Raw genomic sequence first — 27,292 nt, forward strand, 5'->3', positions numbered from 1 at the left:
TGTCATGGTAATGTTTTTTAATAAATAATTGTTTTTTTTAAATTAAGACTTTATTAAGCAGATTTCTCTCTGCACACGGAGGACACTGGCAAATAGGGGTCTACTCCAAAACCCCAAATCACAGTCTTATCTTATCTAATCAACCAGTCATGTAAGTTTTTCTCATCTTGATTTCTTCTTGAAGGTTTCCAAATAACAACAAGAGACACTGATAAAATTGTCAACCAGTTTTATTGACTGCTGAACTCTCATTCACTCATTCATTAAAAAAAATTCCCTCCTTCAAGTTTTAAGCTTTAAGATAGGTTGTGCACTCCTCGCTCCCCCGCACCACTTCATGACTGGGTCACCGAGTGCAAAAAAATAAAATAAAATGACAACCAGTCGGCATAATCATTGATATGAAAAAGAGACACAAAGCAAAACAAGTGTAGGCCATCCACTGTCAGTGATGCAGGAATTGAACTAATTTAATGACAAAATCAGTAAACTGGACATTCAGGGATGATTATTTAAAGGCCTCTAAATCATAAAAGCTGCAATTTAAAAAATGAAATTTGCTCAAACACTTTTAGATAATGTCATGTGAATTACCTGCTGACCCTTTTTTCTCCTTGTGCTTAAACTTCCATTGATGAGTCATTAAAAACAGAGACAGCAGCTGGATGCACACTGGCCTCAATATCTGACACTCAAGTATTTAGTTTCATCAGGTTGCTGCATGTAAACGTCACATCAAAACTTCCTTCACAGGTTCACCCCATTTGCCGGATCAGAACAAATTCTAGAAAACAATAAACACCATCAGTTTGATGATTTGTATTTGTGCACATGCAATTTCCATGAAATGTTTTTTTTTTTTTTTTTTTACTAGAAATCTACTTAGTTGTTCATTTTTTGCAGCTAGAATTCAATCTTGTCAAGCTTGAAGAGATCTAGAGAAATTCAATTAACAAAACGTGGTGAAGCTCAAACTTTCAACTAATAAACTTTCACTACAGAGAAAAGTTTCCGAGATCTCATTATTCAATTTCTTCCCCAGATATCCATGAGCTTGACAAGACTCAGTCACATATGTAGGAGAAAAAAAGGGACATGGGCTCTTTTCTCCCAAATTATTGCTGTGAGTTGTTATGAAGAAGATCTTATACAAGCACGAGATGTTGAGGAAACCCAAAGAAAAGACACAGATGTCATTCGATGCCATCTTAAGGAATGTTAACAAAGGAAATAACAGTATGTGCTGTGCTTTTCCTCATCTGTAATTAATCCTTGACAAGATCCAACAGTCAGAGACATGAGAGAACATTCAGGAGTTTACATTTTTTAGCTTCTATCAGAGTTGCTCAGGTTTCGATTTTTTTATGTCTTATATGTTAAAGGTGAGATTAAATCAAATAAAAGAACTTTAAAATGGAAAAAGTAAAGTTTCACTGCTTCAAATCTCACTACAATATAATAACCAGGTTGTTTTTACTTTTCATTCACTTTGGTTGGAGGAGACAGGTGGGTAAGGGCCGCAGCGGATCATTTACTTTCATTACAAATGAATTCTAAAAGAAAAAAGTGATCAATGTGTCTATAAAATATCAGAAAACTTGGTTGTTGTTTTAGTTTTTTTTGTCTTTTACTGGGTTTTTGTTGCTTCTTTTTCCATAAACGGGCGGAGACGGAGACATGAGCTACACGGGGACATACATGTATCTACTGCCTATAGTAACTAGTTGATGTGCACTGTTATGAATATTGATTCTGCGTTAATAATTTGATGTTTTCTTCTCTTTTCCTGTCATGTCAAATGGTAAAAAAAAAAAAAAAAACTATAAAGAAAACTCAACAAAATATTTAAATAAGAGAAAATGCCTCCATAAAAGTGACATTTATTCAATTCACACTGATATAAAACTGAGAAAAGCAGAAATAACTCATTTGTTCACATTTGAGAAGCTTGAACCAGAAATCTTTCGGTATTTTTGGTTGGAAAAATCACGCAAATTATATAGTTTGTCGATCAACAAACCGATTAACTGACTGAATCTATTCAGCAAAAAACAAACAACTGGGCCTGATACTTCTCTAAAATCTCTGACTGTGACTGTCGTTTTAGTTCAGCAGCCAACTCGTCTCTCCTCCAGCCCATTATTGGTCACATTAAAAGGAAGTGGGGTTCAATACCCGAAAAGAGAAGCGACCCTTCCTGCAAGTGTTGAGAAAGCAAAAATAAAAAAGAGACTGCTTCAAGTATCCCGAGTGGAATTCAATAGCCCTGAAGGTTTTTGTTTCATTTCTTTAAGATCCCTGAACTCCCTCTCTGCTGATAGGCTGGACTGTGAGTGAGCACAGCAGTGGTTAAACAAAAAAAGTTTAAAGTGCCAATTACAATCTTCAATGTTAAATAAAAACTTTGATCCAAAACTTAAACGATTAAGATCCAATTTAACATTCTAGCTAATCTAAAACTAGGGATTTCGGCATGTCTATGCAGTGGAAGATTGTTCATGCTGATGGTTCATGAGATGCAGTTTGTGCTTTGGGTGTTTCAGCGTGAGGCCTATAAAGCAGAGAAAGAGAGAGGGTGGACAGAATCACTTCTGCATCCCAAACTAACTGAAATATCCTGCAAACAAAGCAGGATCTGGAGAAGTGTTGGGATACTACAATAAAATAAAATAAAACAGATTCATCACTTCAGAGGAAAAGCCTCAGGGCGTAGGGAAACAGACTCTCCCCAAAAGTGTCAAGCAGCTCGATGATTTTCTTTCTAAAAATTTAAACAATAAACACTAAAGCCGAGATAAATTTTTTTAGTCCAGTTGTGTTTGGGCTGCAGAAGAAGACAGTCCCTTTGTTCTGCCCAGTGTAGAAGCTCTATTATTATTATTATTATTAATATTAAGACTTTATTGAGCAGATTTCTCTCCTGCGTAGAAGCTGTGTTAAGATTTCTTTGGACAGTGTGAAGACGAGTCTGTATTGAGAACCTCGATCATCGTTCTGGTTGACGGGAAGGTCTCTGCTACAGATGGAAGACTCTGGTACCAGCTCGGTAAACTGGGGAAGAAGAACAGTTCTAGATAAGAGTCCCTGCAAAGTGGAGCAATAAGAAAGAAAACAAACGTGTTTTGTCTTCCTACCTCTTCAGATTCATCCAGCTCTTTGCTGTTTTACTGAAGCTGTCTGGACTGGGTGTGGTCATGGCTTCAAAATCCACCAGCTGAAACAATATGAACACAAACGCAGTTTAGAGGACACACACACACACACACACTGTACACGCATTTCACTGCCCGAGGCCTTGTCCATGTAAATAAAGATTAATTTGAAAACACATTTCAACTCTGAGGGATCAATACATTTCAGAGTACGTTTTCTTTGTTCTCTGATTAATCCGATTCAGATGTTTTATTCCCTCAATAAGATTCTCAAGTTACCAGACAGTCTTTAGTCAAGCAAACAGAACCTTGGATGATACTTTATCAGTCAACAAGCTTCCTGACTGACCTCAGCTGAACTTTTCATGAACTTCAGCTTTCTGACTAACACCCGATCACACTTCTGCGCTGCCTTGTTTCCATCCAGTTGTGACTCTGTTTCAGGAACAATGTGTCTTCTTGGCAAATACAAAATAGGTGAGAATTTCAGACAAGCTGACCAGCTCTTCTTCTTCTAGATGTCTGGAATAAACAAAATCTTTGTATCCATCAGTGGAGTTACAAGCAGACTGTTATTGTATGTAATTTACACCTGAACACTGACTGACTAGCTATTGTTTTAAAATAAAAAAAAGGGGCTTATGAAATGAAACTACCCTCTGAGAGTTACACAAGCTTCTAACCTGCTCTGCTTTAGGTGTTTTGTTTCATTTGGACACACACACAAAAACACACCTTTCATAATAATCTTTTACACAGAGTGTTTTTTGGCTCAGAAACAATACATCCCTTTTCAGACGTGGGATACATTACTGCGTTTAAAAACTGATGCCTTTCTGTTATTAAGACATAGCTGCCTTTTCAGCTTCATTCATTACTGACAGAACCAAAGACAGGGTTGGGCTGGAAAGTATAAAGTTATCAAGGATGAGGAGTGTTTTCTGTTGTGATCAAATATCAAGCTGGGACTAGAATTTAATTTATTTTCCCCATTTTCACATGCTCTATGTAAAAATATTTTGCTGGATATTCATTTATTCATCACGGCAGTTGGATGAAAGCTGAAAATACAGGAGGGAGACAGATGGTCTTATTAATACTGTGGTGGAACAAGTTTTTTTTTTCCCCTTTGCAACTGCTTGTAAAATGTCAAATCAACTAATTCACAATAGTTTGTAGTTTATTAAAGCAATATTATTTTCCATGAGCATAGGAGATGATATTTAGATTGATCTTAATCAGGTATGCAAGATCAGCTCAGACTTGCAGTGTTAGAGGTGTTACAGAGACGTTAGCAGGTCCGACCTAGTGATACCTTTTGATATTAAAATGCTACAGGCTTTTATTCAGACGTGAAACCAAAATGTTAAAATCACATTTATGTAAAGAGGTGCATGACTGAAGCAGCTTTATCTTTACCTTTCCTTTAGGGATCCTACCGATGACCTCTTTCCCACTGGCCATCAGTGCCCCCATCACGACCGAGTACGCCACCACACTGAGGAGAAGCAGATCAGGGAGACGCTCTGTTACACGCTAGCATCATAATTACAGCTACGTTACACGCTAGTCTTTGAAAATAAATCAAACTGGAGCATTTATAGCACTAAAACCTGCAGCCTAGCCAGAAACTCCATGTGGAGGAAAGAAAGCCTTCTTCAATTCATGTTTAACTTTATTACATGACATCCACAAGGTTTCAGCACGAGAGACCTCCGATACACATGCTGAATTTCTCAGAGTGCTCCTATAAGTTTCAGACATCTCTGCCAAAGGAGACCTGAATCTAAACATAAAGTGATTTGACGGTTACTGGCACAATAATTAAACCTACCACAACAACATCTCTGTCAAGGAGGTTATGTTTTCACCTGTCTCTTGGTTTGTTTGTTTGATTGTTTATTTTGTCTGCAGGAATGCGCAAGAAACACTGAATTAATTTGCACCGAACTTGGATTTTTAAATTACTTTCCTAAACACTGCGAGTGAGGGAATTGTTCGATGTTTCGTTTGTCTAGTCTCTCAGGACATAATGTTTGGATCATGATCAAAGAAAAACCAGACATATTTATGGTGTTGAGATCTATGACTTCTCATAAATCTTGATCTCACAGACAAGTGTGGGACTTGTTTGGCCTTGGCAGAGGCCTTCTAGACGTTATCACTGTGGGAATATTAAACGTTACGCCTGCGGATGATTCGACGTAGAAATTACCTGGATCCTCTGGAGAGGGGCATGAGGTTGCAGAAGTAATAAACCAAGGAGAGGATCAGGTTACACAAAGCGTCTGCATCCTGAAAGAACACAATTAGTCACAGAGTCAACTGTACAGCCCTTAACTGGCACGGAGCAAAGCTTTCTACAGACATGTCGTCCATTTTTAATTTGTGTGTATTGTCTTCATTTACAGTTTATCCAGACAGGGTGAAAGCAGAAGTAATAAAAACAACCAAGAATCAAAACACAAGAGGAATGTACATGTTGTTCCAAGTATCGGTTTCAGAGGAAAGTGAATGATTGTGTCTAGCAGTTACAACAACAAGGACACTGTTGGGTTATCAGTATAAATGAAGAGCTGAACAACAGGAGAAACAGAGGGAGGACTGGCTGTCAGCACAGACTTATAATGTCAAAATGCTTCTGTCATGTGCAATAATGTTCCTCTAAAAACTGTTTTTCACTGCAGCTCAGCCTGTCAGTCACTTACAGACATGGATGTGCAAAACCAGCTGGAAAACACATTCTGCCGAACACTGTAAAGTGATCTATTTGTAGAATTATTGTGATAATCTCTGGGGAATTCATTCAATTCCCTGACTTTGCCTGTGTAGAAAATTGAAAACTGCGGTACGCCTGGAGAAGGGAACAGAGGGAAAGGAGGGGAAATAAGAGGAGAGAGTAAGAGAGGAGGGGAAGCTGGCTGTCTGCTGTGCTGAGTGACGACCTGAAATGACACTCAAATGTCTTGTTTTCTCAAACCAACTGTCCAAAACTCAAAGATATTCAATTTAAAGAGAAAAGCAGCAAATCCTCATATTTGACAAATGTTTAAACGATTATCAAAAATGTTGGCGATGGATTTTCTCAGCTCCACCCATTACATTTATCTTCAGCGGTCAAAAGACACCTGCCTCTTCAACACAACTGAGGTGAATGGAAGTTTGTTTGTGCTGTTTAAAGCACTGAAAACAAATTGATACTCAAGATAAGACAGTGATCTGTGCATCATGTCATCTCATATATCACTGTATTGTACATCCTCCTGTTTTCTATCATCTATAGAACTCTGAAGGAAAAGCTTCTAGCTGAGTGCAGAGATAAATCTTACCCCGAGTTCAGTGGACAGCATTAATGCTTTTCCTTTAGCTGTGAGGTCTTTGTAGATGGACTCTATCTCTGACTGGTACTGCTGTGTCCGCTCCTCCGTCGTCTGGGTCTCCACTGAGAACAACATGTTGCCCACCCTAACAGACAGAAACTCGCTCATTATAATCCAAAGTAACTGGAAAGCTTCTGCAAAAGGATGCAAGGAAAATGTCACTGTCTGCTGTGATAATCAGGTTTAAAATGACTAAACATAGTGCATACCTGCATATATCTAGTTCCCTTGTCCTCCCTTGTACCTTTATTTACCTTCTACGAGCTCCATGCATTCAATTTTATATTTATATATATATATATGTAATGTTAAAATGTTTGTTTTCAAATTAAACATTTATTCAACATTCATCTTTAAAATGACGCTTAGTGTTGAAGAAAGTGTTGCTGTAAAATTTCACACAAATCGTACCTGTCTCCAGTAATGGTGATCGTAAAACCATCGTATTCTTTCCCAGTATCCTTCATGCTCGGCACCTTGGAGTTGACCGTGAAGCCATCTCTGGTTTTACTGTTAAACTGCTTCAGGAAATAAACACACAAACACAAACAGACAACCATCCTGGGTTTTCACTGCTGAACAGCTGATAGTGTCATTTACACATTTATACATTTGACATGAGGAAAAAAAACATCCCTATGAACCCAGTCTTATCCCTCTTTACCTTCATTATAGGAAGAAGATCTTCTACTTTGTTGACATTTTCAAGAGCCTGACGGACTTCTAGTAAGCCTCTGGGGTTGTAGGCCCTGAGACAGATCATAAGAACATATTAGTTACAGAGCAGCAGCAAGAAAACTGGAGACTGGGGAAACATCAGATTGGAAAAACTGGCTTTCAAAACATTCAGGTGAGACATGCTGATGCTAGTCGCACATATGCAGCTATCACTGGGTTCAGGCTCGGCTGATTTGTGGAAGCGTTTGAGGTGATAAGATCAGTTTTTCAGTGAATGCAGAGTGTTAGTGATGGAAAACCAAGGAAAGATTGAAAACTCATGCGCTACATAAGAAACTCGACAACGTTTTGGTGAGATTTACCCGTGGTACACAAGTATTCTGTCTTTGATGAAGTCCAGGATGTTGTCAAAGTAAGCCAGGTATCTGATGTTGATAATCTGTCCTCTGTAGGGATAAAGAAAGAAAGGAAAGGATTTCAACAGACTGGCATAAAAGCGCTTTGAGTGAGCTTGTCAGACCAAGGCCAGAGTGAAACAAGATCTCGGTCGCATTGAAAGGGATTTAAATAAATGTTTTTACACTACAAAGCTGAGAGAAACCTTCAGCGAGGCCACATGGTAACACAAGTCACTCAATGGACTCATGAGAGTGCCTGCCACCGTCGTTGGTGCCAGCTTGTTACCTGATGAGATTGATGTGATTGTTGAAGCCTCGACTGAGACTCCTGGCAGGCATCTGGTCTAACCACAGGACTGGCTGGTCTGGATCGGCGATCCTAGCAGCACAGGAAATGCCTGTTTAGTTTCTCAACACTGAAATCCACTCAGTCAAAGACTGTTTGAAGGAACATAATTTATCTGATTTAGTCAAAAGGAGAGAGGAAAAGTTTACTTTGTTATATTTCTGTATTTGGTCTATTTCATTCATCACTGTAAACGAACCATGTTGTGTAAACAAAAGTGATTAAATTAAACAGTTTAGAGAATTGAGTGGCCAACTTCTCAGTTAAATGTGCTGTAATTCAACTTTTCTGGCTCTAACATAGTAAAACCAAATATGAGCTCCAGCCTAGATTTCATTTTTTTCTTCAAGACTGTTGAAGTATGAAGAACTGCTAACTACCATGCATCAACATCTGTCTTCTTTTTATTCCCTTAATCCCTTGAGTTTTCGGGTTATTTCCTGCAGATGATTAGGATTCCACAGTTGCTCCTGAGGTGCAATTTCTTTTGGAAATATGATGGAAACGCAAATTTTTACGTGTTTCGGTCATTGTTCTCAGCCAGCCAAACCAAAGTTACACTTGGATGCTTTAAGAGTGGCTCAACCCTAACATCTCTTTTGTGAGAGTCAGTAAACTGTCACTGTATTAAACTGTTATTTGATCCAAGGGGCTTATAAAGTTCATAACAACACAGACAATCCAAAGAAAATTGGGTCAAAAAAATCAAAAGTTGAAAATTCCATCTAGACCCCCAAACATCTGTGAAGAACTATAATGCTAACTAGTAAGCCAAACCTTTGAACACAACGTTTATATATAAATCAGGGATTCAATGTATTTCCTGAGTACGTGAAATTTGTGGCGTGTTCAAGCTGAAAAAGTGGCATTACATTCCTCTTTAAAAAAAGTCCTCACCTCCTCCATTTAACAGCTATATCAAACATGTCTCTCCACTGCATCTGCCTGGTCTTGCCGTTGACTCGCACTTTGGAGTTGCTCCATGTTCGATGCATGGCCTGCATGACCTCCAGGGTTGCTAAACCCATGGCTGGAAAAAAGTACAAGCAACGGTTATTTTTTACTGCTGTTGTTAATACTTTAATGATCTTTATGAGCTACAGCAGTTGGCACTGGTACCTCTGTGTATTCTCCTGTTAGGTAAGAAACCCGGAGTGTCATATTGCATTAGCGCCCCCAGATGGTCGGCTGTGCATATCAGCTTCTGAACTTCGCTGCTGTAGCTGTCAAAGTTCTGTGGCAGCACGTCCCTGTAAACCACAGAGAAGAGGAAGAAGTGGAGGATGAAGTTGATCAAAGCTTTCATACTGTGTGCAGACTTTATTTCATCTGGACTGAACTGTGGCGACCTGTCAAACCTCTGAAACATCTTTATATAACAGAAGAAACAAGCTTCAGTCTGCTGACAGATGCATATAAAAACATTTCCCCGAAAAAAAAAAAAAAACTGGAGCTTTCATGTCACATGGAAAAGATGGCAGGTGTTAGCTTTCAACCACTAAACGCCGTCTGCCTCAGCTCTGAGCTCATAAACACTGCTACCAACTGTAGCTCAGGAAATTAGGGTGGTATTTCCTCACGATGACACAACTGAGGTCAAGTATAAGACAACCTATTGTAATCTCAAACAAACCCAAAACACTGTATGAATCTTATCTGTTAATAGTTTTCTTTGCAACTCAGAGCAATTTTTTACAGGGACAAGAACAGATATCGTTGTATTACAGCTTACAATTATGATCAGTTATTGTTCCAGGAGTGAATCAGTTGTAACAGACCCATCAAACCTACTTGATATGTGGCTGCAGGCCCGGCTGCTCTTCATAGTCTTCTATTAGGAAAGGCAGGTTCTTGGCCCAGTGATTCTTGAAGTTCCCTGGTAAATCCTGGTCCACGTTGTACTCGGCTACTGGGATGTCAAGGTGGGAGTGCAGGTAGCGAGAGTACTCTGGTAGAAAAACAATGTGGGGCAATAATATAATAACACATAATCTAAAATAACAGCCATGGAAGTTAAAGTTTTTCAGAAGCAAGACAGTTTTTTATCTTAACTGACCCTTTAAAAGAGAAATGTAAAAGTATATAAGATAAGGAAAAATTTACTTTTGACTTTAGGATTAGCTGTTTTTTTACAAATTGACACTGCACAATAATTATATGAAGTCTATTTTTCAACATTTTTTGCTTAATATACAGTTTCAAGATGACTTTCAGATAAATTTTCTATGACTGGTGGTAGATTGAACATATGTTTATATCACATTCATATAGTCTAAACTAAAGAATTATCCAGTATTAAGAAAGGAATACACCATCCTCGTACCACTGATAAACTCAACTGACAAGATCTTTAGTCTTTAGCCTCACTGTGGCTGTCATTGCCTAGAAACAAGCGTCACAAGTGCCTGGTTATACCGTCCAGTTAGTAGAAATCAGTCAGTCAGAATCAAGAATATTTGGTGGTCAAGATATAAACTCTGGTGAAACGCTGTAATGGATTAAATTATTTTTTTATCTTCTTCTAAAACACGATTTGAGTGGTTGTTACAACAGCATCTCAGAGTAGGAGGTTCTCCAGAGTTTAAATAGACAAGATTTAGTTCCAAAAATAAAAAACAGAACATTTCAAGTGCATTCAATAAAGTTTTAATGTGTGCAAGTCTATTATGGAACTTAATATGTAGGTGTTTGCCCAACTTGTGTGTGTAAGGTGGCACACCAACCTCTGAGGTATTTCACTTTGAGGTATTCAGAGCTGGCCTTCTGTCCCAGGAGAGGATCGTTCAACATGACTTTAGTCTGAGCTTTGATGCCCTCATAGAACTGCCCCATGGCCACATGACTTAACCCCTTCATGTACTGACACACCTCGTTATAAGGCTCCAGCTGAAGGCACCTCTGGAGGACGAGAGAACAAGAGGAGATGGTGATGAGTGCACTGTACATTTGTCGTTGTACTGGTAGATAGTTACTACTAACCCAGCTGAAAGTGCAGTTTAAATCTGTTGCTCAAATGTAATTCCATTATTACAGCACAAAAGAAACAATGTAGGACTGTCTGAAATTATTACAGCCTGGTAGAAGAGTGACGGACCAAGTTATTCTATTCAAATGTGGATGAATCAGGCGGATTCTTCTACCTTGAAGTTCCCTATGGCCTCCTGCAGCGAGCCGTGGTGGTACAGCATCATTCCTCGGAGCTGGAGGGACTGGATGTGGTTCTGGTTCAACATGAGGGCTTTCTGGAAACTCTCCATTGCTGACTCAAAGTCCCCCAGCTCTCTGGAGGGAGGAAGAAGACACCAAAAGAACAACAATTGACATACTGTTAGTGAAGCAGAGGGAAATGTAGGACTCTCATTATACTATATTGTTCCATGGAGAAATACAAATTAGAAAAATAAACAGTGAATTCAACTGGAAGTAAAAAACAATACCACAGGGTTGCTGTACCTGTAGGCCTGTCCTAGGCTCTTGTATGCATCTATAAAGTCAGACTTCAACTTTAATGCCTCTTTGAATGTCTCAATGGCTTCCTGATGAGAGAGAACACAGTTTTCACAGTCATAACAGGAAATTGCAATAGGGAACATGTGGATAGACCTAAAATTCCAACACAGCAGATCATTCAGGCCTTGTTTCAGATATATGCAGATTCTCTCCACATTTTGTGGCTCACACGATCCTCAAAATGCGACTCAAATGTGGGTCAAGCGACTACCTCAAACAGGATTTTGCCACTATGCTCACATTTCTCATTTCGTATGGGGAACTGCAGATACTGCTACAGAGAAACTACCAGTTTCTGGGTGGCCACACAGACAGAGAAGAGACTATGTGGTGCCTCCCCTGGAGCATAGACTTCAAAAACCTGAGTTGTTTGGCAAATGCAAGTCAAATGTGTTAGGGATATATCCATCTCTGCAGCAGATGTTTTAGAGCCACCAGAGAACTGGAGAGATGACAGACACTGCCAATTAACTTGTCATACGCATCATCTACTTTTCTCATTTTATATTGATTTTGACCTTTTGTTCTTAGTCTTAAAGACCAAATGTCTTTAAAACTTTAGAAAGCCTCTCGCTTTTAAAACTGTTAGCTCAAAGCAGCTATACAACCAACTTAATTCACCATAGTTCATCAGAGTATAAAGGGAGCCAGGAATCTCATGAGAGGAGGCAAATGACAACCAAACAGACTTCATCATCAAAACTGCAAATAATATAAAGTATTTCTAAGGGTTTTATCCTACCATCAAAAATATTGTTCTTAGAAAACTACCCTATAATATTATGATATCATGCCCATGTTTCAATTGAGCTTAACTTAGAAGCTTTCTCACAGAAGTCTGAATATGCAGGTTTTTAATGTACCAGGGTAACATTGAAGATAAGGCATGTTGATGTTTAGCAGTTATAATGTTTACTATGTTCATCTTCTTAGTTTAACATGTTAGCAAGCTAACATTTGCTAATTAGCACTGAAACTAAGTCAAACTGAGGCTACATCTATAGAATGTGCACTTCAGTTCACACATGTTCCTGGCACAGCAACCTACAGTATTTGCTTCCTTACAGACTGAAAACTCTTTCCAAATAGCAGTATAAAGAATGTTCATTGTTAGTAAATTAAAGTTTGACTATGCGATTATTTCATGAAGTGACCAAGGAGCACCTAATGAATCATTAGACAAAAGGGCTTATTCATTTTCTTCCTCAGAGAAAAGACATGGCTCAGTTAGTCTGTGCTGATAAAAAGCCAATTGTGCAATGTTGACTTTATTTCCTTGAGTACATGGTGCAGCAGATTCAACAATTATGAAATAGCACTTCAACTCTCACAGAGTTAAAACTGGTATCAAACTATATAGCACTACTGACTCCATATTTTGTATACTGTGTGTTGTTGTTTGTAGTCAACTGTCAGCTGCCTGAAGGTGCTGTGCAGGGACTCCGTGAGGAAGTTGGTTAACAGAGGTGGCAAATGCAACCAAAAACCACCACACATGCCCATGACTGGATATGAAACACTACAGCTGAGGTGCAGACTGACAACAGACCAGCCTCGTAGCTGTAGACACTGCTCTGTACTCCATTTAATCTGACATCAGTTTATCAAAGTGTGAGAAATGCTGTGATCTCAAGGTTTTTTTAAAAGGTAGAATTGGAGACATCTATCATTTTAACCTTCCTCATGATGCATGGAGCAACAGATTTAGTTTTATTTGAACTGCTCTTCTAAAAAGTAATCTGAACAAAGGAAGAATTGTCCAGACAGAGGTGAGATGTCAACTATTTAGCTGGCAACCCCGCCACAAAGTGTCTCTACTTTGGTCACCAATTTACTGCAAAACAGCACAATACATTTTAAAGTTTGGCCTTTTCATGGGTGAAATAACACCCAGGTTTATTTGTTACTGTGTGTTATGACATGATATGACATAGAGGAGACAAACTACCTCCACAGCAAACAGCTACATGAAGCTCGGGTGTGAACAACAGCAACCACTTCCTTCAGAGAGGCCAGATCACAAAAAGAAAAACTGTATTTGGTGTGATGTCGTAATCTCTGAAAACTTGGTTTAAACTTACAAACCAGGAAAGTCCTTGCAACTGCTCATATATGAATTAAATCTATACAAATGAAAAATAGTAGATAATCTTATACATACAGTAAACATGCAACACAATGAGTTTCTGCTTAGTCCATGTCCTAACTGATATTTTTTATTAATCTCTTTGTCTCATTTCAACTTCCCCTTTATGTCCTCATACGCCATACTGTACGTGTTTTTCATAGATTCGCACCATTTTTAAACGGTGAAGATGACTCTCAAATGATTTTCATGAAGATTCATGTTCCTATTGCACAAAAGCTGTTATGTTTCCATCGACAAGAGGACACTGGCCACAGCATTTTACAGGAAACAATGGCCTCTTGTCACGTTGACAGCTCAGAAAAGGCTTCCAGTAACAGAAAAGTGAACAGACAAATGGAGATAGAAACGAGTGAGGTGAGGATTATGCACTAGAGTCAGTTTAAGAAAGCAGAAAAAACAAACAAAAATAAACATTAAATGAGATGTTTGTGCTACAAATGGTATTTTCAAAAATCTGATCCTCACTTGTTATTTCAATAATCACAACATAAACAGTTAGAGTCACAGATTTCTTTGAGGAAAAAAAGCCAACAACTTACTTTAAGCATGCCTCTGTGGAAGAAGGTGAGGCCTTTATAAAGCATAGCGATGGGCTGATTCTTCTTCAGCTCCAAAGACTGCTGGAAGTCTTCCATAGCTGCCACATAGTCCTGGTGGGAAGGTATAACACAGGGTCAGCGCATGGATGCATACATGTGTGTATATGGACACATGCACTTACATAACAGCTGAGCATCGAACCTCTGAAATGAAAAGCAGCGTTCCTCTGTGTCTGAAGAGTCGGGCCGAGGGCTGCAGCTGGATGGCTTTGGTCAGATCACCCAGAGCCTCGCTGATACGACCCAGAGGAGACAGGATCTGAAGATGCATAAGCACACGTCAACACACATACAGGTAATGTACATTAAAGAAAAAAAAATCATACAGCTTTATTTGTTCATACACAAAAAAAGGACCTTGTCTTTCCCATAGTTCAACTTTCAAATTAGTCACTATAGCTAAAAAAACAAGTTTGTGGCTTCTTTTGAGGAATCTCATAATGATGTTCCTCTTTTCTGAGAAAAAACAGAGAAAAAGCAGAGAAAGGAAATAGGAATAGGAAAGGTCATTTTTTCAGGCTTATATACTTATATTTTTTTGGTTCATACTGAATTGTGCAGGAAGAGAGTGTCTATTCTTCCATCCAGCATTTTTTTTTTTAAATAGACCTAAACATTTTTGTTTTAAAAATAATAGGTACGATCTTGAAGAACAGGATTTTATGAAGAATCTAATTGGATCATAAACTTGGCTTTTGGGTTGCATAATGTTGTAGAGTTTGTCTGATTCAATCACAACAAGAATGTAAGAGAGTAACATTCAGTATCTCAAAAAGACAGTGGTCCTTGGATGAACACAGCATTGTGCAACTACTTTTCTGGCATGTGCGGGTCAGATTGATTACACCAGTGACTCATTCAAGCGGTATACTGGTCACAGAGAGTAAACCGGCTCAAAGTGAAACCAGGTGGTGAAAAAAGTGTGATTCTTTGAGCCTTCAGCGCTGCGGACACAGTGACAAAGCATAAACTCACATGACTTCACGGCTTTGCGTGTGTGTGCATTATAATTACTGAAGAGCCTCGAGAGCTCCAACACCGACATCACACTATGTGTCACATCTTGAATATTCATAAGAATAAAGTTGGGAACATTTTGTCCTTGAAGCAGGCTCCCCCTTTTTTTTTTTTTTCCCAATCTCATGATTGAATTAACACTGATGCTGAAGAAAATTACCACAACTTGCTTTGCATCGCCACTTTATAAACTGCACTGTTTTCGCACATTGTCTTGGACTTTAGGTGTCCTCTTTTCCAGTTGCACACAATCAAGAAACACGATAGAACATATTTCCTACTCTTTACCACATCACAGGCTCTAATTGCATCAGAGATAATCTTAGACTCGGTACAAATCACGTTGTTGAGAAGCCACTGATGCTCAGCTGATTAGACATCTAAACTGATCAGACACACTGGTGATTAATGATTCGTTTCAGGTCATAAACAGCACAGAAATTAGACACTTTACCTAATGGAGCAAAACTAAGTTCCAAATTGGGAAATTTTATCAGCTAAATTAGATCCACTGATGCCAAGAGCTGGAGACCCATAAAGGTTGTTTTGTCAATTAAAAGCTCCTCGACTGGAGCATTAAAAATACTTTGAGATACTGTAAGAACTTCAGAGAGAAAACTACACTGAATCGATGGGCTTTGGCACTAAGCCACTGCCTCTTTTCACCTGACCTCTGTACATGGTCGGGCCTTACCTCTGCTCTCTGTTCGTAGACCTCCGGCCAGTTTGGCTCGAGGGTGATGACTCGGTTGAGCTCATACAGTGCCAAGTCAGCATTCTTTATATCCTGGCAAGGAGACAGGGAAGGGGGGCGGCAGTTTAATTTTGTTGACATAAAGCTTAAAATACTGTGAGCAAAACTAGGAAAAAGGCCACAAACAGCTAAACACACATAAACTGGCATTCGACTTTTTTTCTGGGGGGCACACTTCCATAACCGCAGAGTCCTGGCAGATTGAATTTGAACTCACCGAATGTCACGCTGAGTCATTCGGTGTTTACCTGAAACTGCTGCTGTCACCAAAATTCAAAGAGGCATCACAGCAAATACAGTCTTATAAAATATAACAAGATTTTGAAGGAACGGTCAAACAGAAACAGATAAAATATAAAAAAAAATATAAAACCATTGAGAAAAATATAATTCTTTAAAAAAAAGATCTATCACTCACCTGCAGACTTTTCTTTCCATAAGCTATCCCTCTCCCATATATGGCACTGACGAGCTCTGGGTCACCCTGTATCACAGACAAAACATGTCAGAAAATATTCCCGGTTTGAACCCAAAGAAATTAAGTTGGGTTTTAATTCTAGCTCTGAGAGAAAGTGCTTCATTCTTGAAAGCTGCATTAAGAGTGAATATTTGCAGGAGGCAGGTTTAGCAGCTTAAATGGATCCAAACACACCTGGAGTAAGAGTGAGAAATGCTTGATGGCTTCATCATAAAGACCGTTGCCTATCAGAACGTAGCCTATAGCTGCAATCACAGAACAAATGATGACGAAACAATTTCGCAAAATCATGTAACTCAGTTCAGCATGAATATGATTTGAGTTTAGAACAACTTTCCAACTTACCAAGTTCTTCATTTGTGTTGTGGTTATCTACAGGGAAGGGGATTTTTTTCTGCTCTATAAACAACTTGGCCTGGTTCTGTGAGAGATGGAAAGAAAAAAAACACACTACATGAAAAGAGAGACATACATCAGGGGAGAGTGCAGACACGCAAAGCTGAGGAAACAACAAAATAATGATTTCCTGTGTGAAACCAGTAACACATCGAAAGAGCAGAAGATAAACACAGAATCTAAATATTGTGAGTCTCAGAGGTGTGAAAACTGAAAACCTATGTTTTCTGTTTGTTTGAAAGGGTTAGAATCTAGTGACAAAACACTACAGCCATAAATTAAAACATTTATCCAGGACATTTGTACAAGTGAAAGGTTTTTTTTCTTAACAAGCTTTCCAGTATATCTCAAGGTTATACTCTGCAATTAAGACCGACAGGACGGAGAAGAAAATCCAGTTAAAGGTCATGGATGCTTACTACTGCCAAGCAATTCATACACCATTACAGGATGCAAATTTGACAGCATGCAAATGTTGCTGTGGCAGCATTTTGGGTTTATAAAACAGCAACAAGACAACTGACAAGATACAGCCTTGCAAAATTTAAATTCATCAGATAGTCTTACATCATAAGTGAGAGTAGCCACATCATCAAAATGTCTAACTCATTCTGGCATAAATCTTTTCCCTCCTCGTTAGGGAAGATACTTTCTTGAATGCTCAGCTATTTTTCAACTCTCACTATTACCTCTTAACTTATGGTCAAAATATTCTTTATTGCTGATCCCAAGTGCTTCTCACTGTGCTGCAGTGATGTAGAAGTGTACTCTGGGGTATGGTCTGTACACTCTCACACCACTGCTGGGTGTGGCTAAGCTTCTGATCACACATAAACACGCCCTTCGCCCCTGATGCTGGGTGTAGTCTGAGGTGCAACAGATTTGAAATTTCAACTAGGAGAGATCAGTGAACCAAAACTTTCCAGCTTGGTTTTAAATTGCTAAGCTAATTTATCTGGAACATACCTACAGTCACTTTGTACACTGTTTGTAGTTTGAGATGTTGTGAGATAATTTCCTTCTTTCAGGTGTAGCTCTATCAGAACAACAAACCATGAACCAAGCACTGATAACAAGAGTGTAACGCTACATCACGATAACATAGTGAAGTCTTTCAAACATTATTCAACAGCAGAGAAAATAAATGGCCAATAAACTTTCTTGATGGATTCAGAGCTGAAATAATGGATGGCTTGTCATACAAATTTAGTACAGAGCTAGGTATTGTGGTGTTTAGATAAAAAACAAGTGGTTTAGACTCGACTAGAGTCCTTCTTTTCTGTGTGTGTGTCATCTCACCAGGATCTTCTCTGCGTTAAGTGAGAAAACTGACTCGCAGGGCGGGTTGCTTCCCTCCTCACAGTCTGGGTCCTCCAACTGTAAAATTGAGGACTCTGAAAAGACAAGAATTCAAAGTATCAATCAAGGGAAGCACTTACACACCATATTTGTTACTGTATGTATGTATTTGAGACCATTATACATATGTGAATGGATTAATCAATTTAAAAAAAAAAATGGCAGGTGCACACTCCCAACCTGTCACAAGTATAGTCTTCTAAGTTGCATTAATATTCTAATATTTCAAAGGAGAAATGTCTGAGATGACAAGCAGGCCCCACCCCACTCAGAGTGGATTCCAAACCAACAAGGCATGTCAGCAATGTGGATTGAATAACTCCATGTAGGCCTAGTTATTCAGACCAAAAGGCAATGGATGAGTGGTTTTGGTTTCAAATGATGTTGAATTCTTTGACAGTTTTGTATAAAAATAACATTTTTAATAAACCACGCACCCGTTACAATAAAATCTTGGCAGTTTAAAGTTGCATTTTCATTAAATTAATTACTTAAATGGAAAAAAAAAGTTTAGCCCATTTACAGCAAGGGCAATTCATTTGCTCAAGAATGGCCCCAATAAACCAAAGTGTCCATGACAACCGCTGCCATCATAACACCACATCTCTTTTCAATTCTGTCAATTATTTGTGTGTGGTAAAATCCACAGACACATTTGAGATGCTGCAACCACATTCTGCTGGAAAAATGACTTAATTAATTAACTCATAATGAAACTTGTGTTGCACTTGGGATAAAACACACAACAACACTGCTGTGGTGCTTTAAAATAGTTTACAAATAACTCAGAATATCTCCTCAGTTCAGCACACATCCGTTATACCAAGCAGCACTAACCTCAACAGGATGTCATTTGCACAACCAGTTCACCTGCCACTTATAGGGAACGGGGTGTCAAAAAACTGAGATAAAAAGTAAAGAGCTGTGTGCATAATTTACACTCAGTTGACAATTTATTAGGTACACCTAGCGAAATACAACAGTCCTGCAATAAATCCTACCTTCCTTGTAATGTTCAGTTTTGTGTTGAAACTGTTTTAGAGGGGTGGTGATTCAACTTTATGGCCATTTTGGAGGCTGCAGTTTGTGGTGCTGTGTATAAGGACAGGTATTTTTGTCCTTTTGTCCACCTCATTTATATCAGTAAGGGTAAGCTAAACAACAGAAACACTATGTATAACACAATGCAGTTAAACAGCAACACACACTCTACATCCTCCAAAATGATCATACAGCTTAATCAACACCTCTCCAAACATTTTTTCAATAAAAACTGAACATTATACCCGTCATGAAGGGTGGGTTTTTTGCAGAGCTGTTGTATTAGGCTGCATTGGTTTTAGCTGGGTGTCCCTAGTAAAATGCCAACGTATAATGTATATGCAGAATTCACCAGAAGCTCATTACCATCAGAAAAATCTTTCGGTTTTGCTCCGTTAAATTTTGCTGACGGTCAAGGGAACACCAAAAATTGCTTGTCTTTTGATCGGACTCTGGTGAAGACCTCTTCGGGTAAGATAAGATATACAGTTTGTAAAGTGGGTACATCCTGAGCTGTCTCACTGATAGATACACATGGATTTACTCTCACTACTCTCTTTCTTCGATCTTTGGTTTCAAATCCTATTTAACCCCTACCGCAGTTAGAGCAAGAGCTTCTTTTAGTAATCTCTTCTGGGCTGTCACCGCTTGTTGTTATTAGCCTCTTAACGTTAGCTTACAAACGGTTAAGCTAGCCGGGTTACACAGTGACAGTTGGACCGCGGTAGGACGTGGCAAAGTAACAGCGAAAAGAGACACTATACCGCAGTCAGCCGCGTATTCTTCCCACTCGGAGAGCGAGCTGCATCCCTGCTTGTGGAGCTCATTGTTGAACAAAGTCAGGGTGGAGAAATACTCGGTGGAGAAGATTGCCCGAGACAGGTAGAGTAGTGAGAGCGCTACCAAAACAACAGCCCTGCTTGCAGGGGCCATGTTTCTTTACATGTGTGACGCCAGCGAGCGGAAGCTGCTGTAGGTCGACCAAACCGAACAACACACCCCCCTCACGCGCGAGCCTGCGGGAACCAACCAGGAACCAACCGAACAACAATACACTACAAGTCCCGACATGCTGTGTGGCTGTCAAACCGGTCCCTCCAGCGTCAGGTCAAGTCCCCGGACAGACAAAACCAACGAAATGGTTTTCCGTTTTACCTTTCAAATTATTATACTCTTCAAACTGTACAACTGCCAGCTTTAGCGGTTATGGTTTATTCTAAACCTGTAGTTTTTTGTCTAATTAGCCTCTGGTTCTTACAAGATCACATACTGGAGGCCTGTCCAAATTCATGATTCGTGATATTGGGTTGTAAGGTTTGACTTGAGTCTGGGACTTTCCAAATAGGGAAGTGGTCTGAGACTTTTGTATATTACAGTATTTTTGTTGATGCATTGATGTGCTAGCAGCATTTATTGCTGTGGCTAGTTGAGAACTAATAAAAAAAATGTACAGTCGGTTGTTGAGATGGTTCATTTGTAGCATTGCATTGTATTTTATAAGGGCATCATAGGTTTTATGTATAAAAAAAATCAACTGAGTAATTGGTAACAACAGCTGTTAGATAAATGTAATGGAGTAAAAAATCGCAAACCTTTACCCCTGAGAGGTAGTACAATAGAAGTATAAAGAAGTATTAAATTATCTATCTCATAATTGTTCCTAAGTACTGCGATTTAGTTAACTTAGTTACATACTTTAGTTACATATAATATGACTAGTATGACATGCAGTATAATAAAGTTCCACTATGAAAAATAAATTGCATAGTAAAAGTGAATATTTCCTAAATGTCAATCACAGAACATACAAGCTATTTTCAATCCTTCAGTTGTTTACAAATATACTTTTATTTTGAAGGGCTGAACTGTATGTAGCCGCCTGCTTCCGGTAAGAGCGTCTCACATGCTAGCAGCTTTTCGTAGCCGTTTAAGCTGAGGAAAGAATGGGCAAAAGTGTCTTTAGGTGTGTTGAATGTAACGAAAAAGCAACGGAGCTGCACCGGGATTACAGTAACGGGATCCTGAAGATAACTATATGTGTGGGTTAATTATTAACATCTTAAACTTGGTTTGGTTGGTGTTTAACGTTACTGTTTATGATGAGGATGCTAGCTAACGAGATTTGCCTCGAAGATGTAACTTTAACTTGCCTATATCTCTTATTGCTCATTCTTTAATCTAAATTATTTTTGTAGCCATACATGAAGGTCAATGTTTACTTGCGTTTTATATTTGGTTACGTTGTCAGTGTGCAGCGATACGGCTGACAGGTGCACCTGCGCCTGTAGCTTCAGGACTGGTTGTATGGGTTGAATGTGGCGTCAGAGTTGAACTAACTGAACTCAGAGTATATTACAAACAAACGCTTTTCTATGAATTATATGTACCACCCCTTAAAATAAGTGTCATACCCAAGCAACAACATAAAAACAACAGATAGGTAAAAGGGTGGCCGTTGCCTGTGTGTCTGTTTCTCCAGGAGTCCTGCCAAAAGCCAGTGGACAAGTACATAGAATATGACCCTGTCATCATCTTGATTGATGCCATTTTGTGCAAGACACAGGCTTTCAGACACATTTTGTTCAACACAAGCTTGAATGTAAGTAACCCCAACTACTTTACCTTGTGGTAACGTAGGTAATACAACTTTATGTGGATGTATGCATGTTCGGATGACAAAACATCTACCAAATATATAGTATAGTGTATTAGTATAATGTCTTATTCTATCAGTTTAGTTATCATGTCCAGCTCACTGGGCTCATATCCAGCTTTTTGTCATCCATGTGCTGTCATGAGTGTCTGTCTTCAGGTAGTGTTTGTGCATCTTCTCCTCCACCTCTCTAGATCCACTGGAAGTTGTGTGTGTTCTGCCTGCTGTGTGAGGCTTACCTGAGGTGGTCTCTGCTCCATGGCTCTGAGCAGAGCAGTGACCCTGCTGACATCATCAGGTACACCAAGGAATGGGAGTTTTACGGCATGTTTGGATTGGCCGCCCTCGGTAAGATGCTTTCATGGTACAACCAGAGCTCAATCATATATCTGTTAAGTAGATACTGTTTGTATCAGTGTGGAATTACAACCATAGTGTATGTAAGCTCAGATCTCCAGAGACATTAGTCAACCAGGATCACATGAATGGTTATGTCTATGCTATTTGATATGGTTTCTGAGTCCCTGAGATGTCTTTATGTTCCCCCCGTAGAGCTGTCAGCGTTCTGCGGCAGTGTGCTGTGGTTCCTTTGGGTGGTGGTGGGTCTCCTGCAGGGTGGGAACCTAGATCTCAGCCTGCTCATCAGAGCCCTGCTGCTGTCCTGCTACGGGAAGGTCCTCCTCATCCCTGCTGTCATCTGGGAACATGACTACTCCCCCCTCTGTCTGGGCCTCATCAAACTGTTTGTGCTCACTTCTAACTCACAGGCTATCAGAGGTAAGATAACACAGCCTCCTACTAACCTCCAGTGGTGTTAGCCACTGAGTTAGTTTTGGTTTTATTTGTTCAAGGTTTGAGATTTCTGCCTTTACCCCAATACAGTGCAGGTGAATGGAACTCAGTTTCACAACTCTGTTAGACTCTCAGTGAACAGGTTTCTTTGAAACTAGTTTCTACTGAAAAAAGAAACAGCCTCAAACTCAATTATTTGTGTCTGTGGCTCTAGAGATGACAACCAGTCCACCACTTTGGTCCAGACTGAAATATGTCGACAACTGCTAGTTGGATTGCCATGAAATTTTACACATTTATGGGTCCCACAGGATGAATTGCAAAAACGCTGATCCCTCTAGTGCCATCATCAGGTCAGAATGTTGTATGTGATACTTTTGTTAATGAGCAAATACCTGCAAAATTGATACAAGTAATAATTCTGGATAGACTAGATGCGTTGTACCAATATTCAGTATATTAAACATACTGTATATTAATGCTTTTGCAAAAATGTTTATCTTATTGTTATGTAGACACGTTTGAAACAGCTTCCGACCTTTATAGAACAATTAAACTCTCTAATGAAGAACAGGAACATGAGATTTTCAGAAGTGTAGCAAAGTAGATTTTACATGCTGCTGATTATAATCCTCCCACACCAAATTGTAATGATTTATAATAATAATAATAATAATAATAATAATAATTACACACATCACTGTTATTGTGTTTACGTTATAGTGTTAATGTCGTCTTAGAATCAAGACAGTTTCACAACCACCCAACGATGGCAGAGAAAAGAACAGAAGAAACTAGGCGTGACTTTTTCATTCGATGAGTTTCTTTGTCCCGAAGCAGAACAGCTTGTACTTCGTGAGACGTCAGGGATGTGCTGCTACTTCATTCTTCAGGCAACATTTAAAAACACCAGCAGGTGGCAACTAACTCTCCCTTTGTTTGAAAATCCCCCTGCTCCTGTGCTCCTGTGCTCCTAACTACAGAGCGACCCAGACATTCAAGATAAATGTGTTACATAACAGAAAAGTTTGCGTCCATGTTTCTAGTGTTGTCCAATTGTTTCTTCAGCAGCAGCAGCTCTGGAAACATAAATCTGCTCGTTGTATTTGGCAGTTAGCCTGTGCACAACAAAACAATGAGATATTGTTGAGTGATTTAAGGTCGGCTCCTCTGATGAGCTGTTTCTCTACGACATATTAATAAAGAGAAAGTTTCAGTATAACTGATGCCAAGTGCAATGATGTAGCAAATTCAGCCATTCACTGCTGTCCTCTAAAGTTTATATAAAAACTGTCTTTTTTAATATCATATTGACTTTATGTCTTGTTGCACTTACGTTCCAGTTGGCAGGAAGCTGCTTGCTGGTGTTTGAGTTGTAGGTCAATAGAAGTTTTCACAAGCTGTGTTCACACTTTTTTTTTGTTTCCTCAATGTATGATCTAGGTTTTCTTTTTTAAAGTACTGTAACTATGCAAACAAAAACTGTCGACGGAAAACGTGTTTGTTTATGATTTTCTTATTATTTTGTCTTCCAGTGATCCTGAACAGCAGCAGACGTCTGTCACTGATGGCTGTGTGTTTAGGTCTGCTGTCAGAGACCTGTGTGGCTCAGGCCTGGAAAAATCTGCCATGGAGCATCCAGGACATGTTGACATTTGAATGAATGTCTGCTGTCAGACTGACATTAAAGTCACTTCTCTCAGGGATGAACAACTGATCGTGGATGCCAGCCTGTGCCAGAGTGAGGCAGTTTTTTAATGATCCATCTGCACACGGGGCTGGAGAAGAAGTATGTATTCTTCAAGTTTTCTTCTTTTGTTGTTTTGTTTCTGTTTATTTCCAAACAACTGGAGACATGAGAAGCTTCCTGTGTGGCAGAAACCGCCAAAGCAAATGCCTTAATGAACTGGCTACAGGCTGACGAAATGTTACGCTGCTCAGTCGGAGAAAGAGACCGGCTTAAAAGAGATTTATTTCTCAGAGAATGTTGATGGCTTTTTGTCAAGTTGAAAAAGAAGGAGAGACACTGAAGAAAGACAAAAACAGTCTACAGAACAAGCAGTCTACCTACTGAAGAGGTGGGAATGCTCTAATCTTGTTTTTCATTTTGGTTTAAAAGTGGACAATGAGCTCCAAGTCAAGATTCCAGTGAGATTTTGATTTAATTTGATTACTTTATTCAGAAAAGCCCAGGAGAAGAACTACAACATGGGAATATCTCATGATCTAAATTGCTGTTTTACACGCTCTAATTCCAGGGCTGCTCTCCAGGAATGACACAAACACAGACCCTGAGGCTGTGAATTGACAAAAACTATTTCTCTGTTTGGACAGGACCCAGACAGCACTCCTCACATTCTTTAGTTCATTGGTGAAGTGTTTACTTTTGCTCACTCACACAAAAACACACATACATCAGATAAACGTTAACACACAAGCGAAGTAAGGCAGACATTATTGACTTCTTCTTCTTATTTACTGCTGTAATCTGGCCCATGGGCCACAACAAAAACAGGAATGGACACACAAATGCCAGCAAATTAAGATTAAGCAAAAGGTGTCTCAGCCAAGGAAGAGAGAGAGAGAGAGAGAGATAGAGAGACATGGTGAATGCTGGGACTTTTACATCTTAAAGGAGCACTGGGCCCATGTGCTCCACATCAGGTTGGCCCATGCAAACACAAAGCTCAGTTGAAGGCCCAAGGTGACATCTTCAATATACACATCTTGTCTGACCAACGGCCTTTTTACCGCATTTACAATTATATGTAACAAACAAAATCAGCAAATGGATGGTCATATAAGTGGAGTTGGAACCTGTAAATGTTATCAATATTCGTTTGATAATTGACTTAAATGATTAGATTATCAATTATCAAATTGAACAGTGTTCAGGACAAGCCGGTTAAGAATTGCCAAAATTATTGTATGTTTTTTTTTCCTGTATCCAAGCGAAGGTGAAGCCAGAACATTTAGACCATCTCACGGCACTAAAACTCATCATTGACATCTGAACCGATAATTCTTTAAGGTTTCTTATTTACAAGTGAAGGCAGAGGGAGGCATTTATCACACCAGACATCTGATCTACAAAAATCACTGTGAGACAGCACCTGGAATGTGGCTTATGTGTCTGTAACCAGCACGATGTTCAACCAGTAAAACAAACGTCCGAAACAGATCAACTATCTGTGGAATGATGGGAATTTTTTTTTTAACCGCGCTTACCTCCAGCGTTAGGGGACAGCTGAACCTGCCCCGGCCCCCCGGGAAGGTCTCAGCTGGGCACGTGACGAGAGGGGAGGCAGGATTCTTTCTGAACGACGCCATCTGACAAGAGGACGCACCCTGAGAGATGTAGTGATGTTCTCTCACACACCGTCAGAGATACACGTTGTGGACAGGCGGGGTTTTCAGGGCTGTAGTTCGTCAACATAGTGACTTCTCGGCATAATAACCATAAATGATGTGGTCTTTCGCTCGTTTGATTTTTGATTGTATTTATTTACACACATAAAACATTACAAATACATTGTATAAAAAAATGTTATAAAGGAGAGAATGTGCAGGTGAGGTAAGAAACCCATCGAGGGCTTATGTTAACCAGCTCTGCGTAAAAACAAAAATGACATTATACAAAATGAGAAAGGAGGAAAGAGAGAATAAAAAACAGCATAAACAACACAATATATACAGTGGAGAGGATACAGATAATGAAATGAATCTATAAACCAGAGACACGTAGAAAGGGTTTATTTCTGAAAGTAGTCTCGTCCTTCATTTCCCTTCTTCGGTGTCTTTTATTTTATTGATGCTATAAAAAAAATACATTTTTTCCTCTGCATCTCACTCCTTCCACCATCTGCCATCAGCATAAAGTCTGGGTGCTATATATCTTGTTGGGGTGTCATCTCCTAAAGCAGGAAACTGTCCTTGAAATACAAAAAAAATAAAAAATCCAGTTAAAAGCTGCCAGTCTTCTGGATGTCTCAAAAATAATATATAAATGTTATAATAAACACGTTTTAACAAAGAATGAAGTTTCACATCACAGAGTACACCCTGAGTATTTAGTGATTAAGAAGATGTAATGTTGAAATAGCTGTGGCTTTCTGTCACAGACCAGCCCTCATCGTTTGGGAGGGACATATGCTTCTCTGATGAATTATGTAGAACAAACTTGCAGAGCGAGTTGCCACAAGCAGCAGGGAAACACACTGTAAACAAATGTTTTACCATGTGCAGTCTGATCTATTAAACAAAGGAATAAAAAGAGAAAAGAAAATGTTTATACTTTATTTGCTCCGTTTTGTATGTGACTATTTGATTTTGTGCATGTATATATATATATATATATATATGTGTGTGTGTGTGCTGCTTCTGCACATGGCTGCATGTTATTACAGGTCTGTGAATAGCTGAGGAGACAGCACATGAATGTGGAATGCTTGTTAGGTGTCCTCACCCTGGGTGGATCTGTTCTCCAGTCTCGGTGGAAAGTTTTCGCTGCAAAAATGCCACGATAACAAAACCACCATCTCATTCTGACAGAGATAAACAGGTATTTTCATCGATCCACAGCAGATCGCT

At 39.2% G+C, this 27,292-nt stretch overlaps 2 protein-coding genes across 3 annotated transcripts; one reads left to right on the forward strand and one right to left on the reverse strand.

Annotated features, from left to right (window-relative positions):
- Positions 1-212: 212 nt before the first annotated feature.
- On the reverse strand, positions 213-20,334 carry ttc13 (tetratricopeptide repeat domain 13). Of its 2 annotated transcripts, none has more exons than XM_056405689.1 (23): positions 20,022-20,334; positions 18,157-18,251; positions 16,807-16,882; positions 16,636-16,706; positions 16,402-16,467; positions 15,924-16,016; positions 14,355-14,471; positions 14,153-14,263; positions 11,408-11,490; positions 11,095-11,236; positions 10,678-10,852; positions 9,746-9,902; positions 9,074-9,204; positions 8,852-8,984; positions 7,895-7,987; positions 7,573-7,656; positions 7,197-7,281; positions 6,944-7,050; positions 6,482-6,617; positions 5,368-5,447; positions 4,572-4,650; positions 3,135-3,214; positions 213-3,051 (listed from the first exon to the last, which is right to left on the reverse strand). In XM_056405689.1, exons 1-23 carry the CDS (start codon positions 20,188-20,190, stop codon positions 2,937-2,939), a joined length of 2,478 nt encoding a protein of 825 aa, XP_056261664.1. In that variant the 5' UTR covers positions 20,191-20,334; the 3' UTR covers positions 213-2,936. The 2 variants fall into 2 exon arrangements, with proteins under 2 accessions (XP_056261664.1, XP_056261663.1); XM_056405688.1 differs by having other exon boundaries at positions 6,944-7,053; positions 20,022-20,333.
- An 827-nt stretch (positions 20,335-21,161) lies between these two features.
- arv1 (ARV1 homolog, fatty acid homeostasis modulator) lies at positions 21,162-26,987 on the forward strand. The gene is made up of 5 exons (XM_056363610.1): positions 21,162-21,296; positions 21,737-21,856; positions 22,105-22,258; positions 22,463-22,687; positions 24,238-26,987. Exons 1-5 carry the CDS (start codon positions 21,201-21,203, stop codon positions 24,363-24,365), a joined length of 723 nt encoding a protein of 240 aa, XP_056219585.1. The 5' UTR covers positions 21,162-21,200; the 3' UTR covers positions 24,366-26,987.
- Positions 26,988-27,292: the final 305 nt, after the last annotated feature.

Source organism: Seriola aureovittata, chromosome 19 (assembly GCF_021018895.1).
Source record: "Seriola aureovittata isolate HTS-2021-v1 ecotype China chromosome 19, ASM2101889v1, whole genome shotgun sequence".
Taxonomy (NCBI): Eukaryota; Metazoa; Chordata; class Actinopteri; order Carangiformes; family Carangidae; genus Seriola; species Seriola aureovittata.

Excerpts from the sequence above, each read along its gene's own strand:
- ttc13 (XM_056405688.1), bottom strand. The coding sequence starts at position 20,190 with ATGGCCCCTGCAAGCAGGGCTGTTGTTTTGGTAGCGCTCTCACTACTC. Across the intron at positions 16,017-16,401 it reads ATGGAAAGAAAAGTCTGCAG|GATATAAAGAATGCTGACTT; the intron begins GTGAGTGATAGA and ends TCTCCTTGCCAG. Across the intron at positions 10,853-11,094 it reads AGGCCATAGGGAACTTCAAG|AGGTGCCTTCAGCTGGAGCC; the intron begins GTAGAAGAATCC and ends CTCGTCCTCCAG.
- arv1 (XM_056363610.1), top strand. The coding sequence starts at position 21,201 with ATGGGCAAAAGTGTCTTTAGGTGTGTTGAATGTAACGAAAAAGCAACG. Across the intron at positions 21,857-22,104 it reads TGTTCAACACAAGCTTGAAT|ATCCACTGGAAGTTGTGTGT; the intron begins GTAAGTAACCCC and ends CCACCTCTCTAG. Across the intron at positions 22,259-22,462 it reads GTTTGGATTGGCCGCCCTCG|AGCTGTCAGCGTTCTGCGGC; the intron begins GTAAGATGCTTT and ends TTCCCCCCGTAG.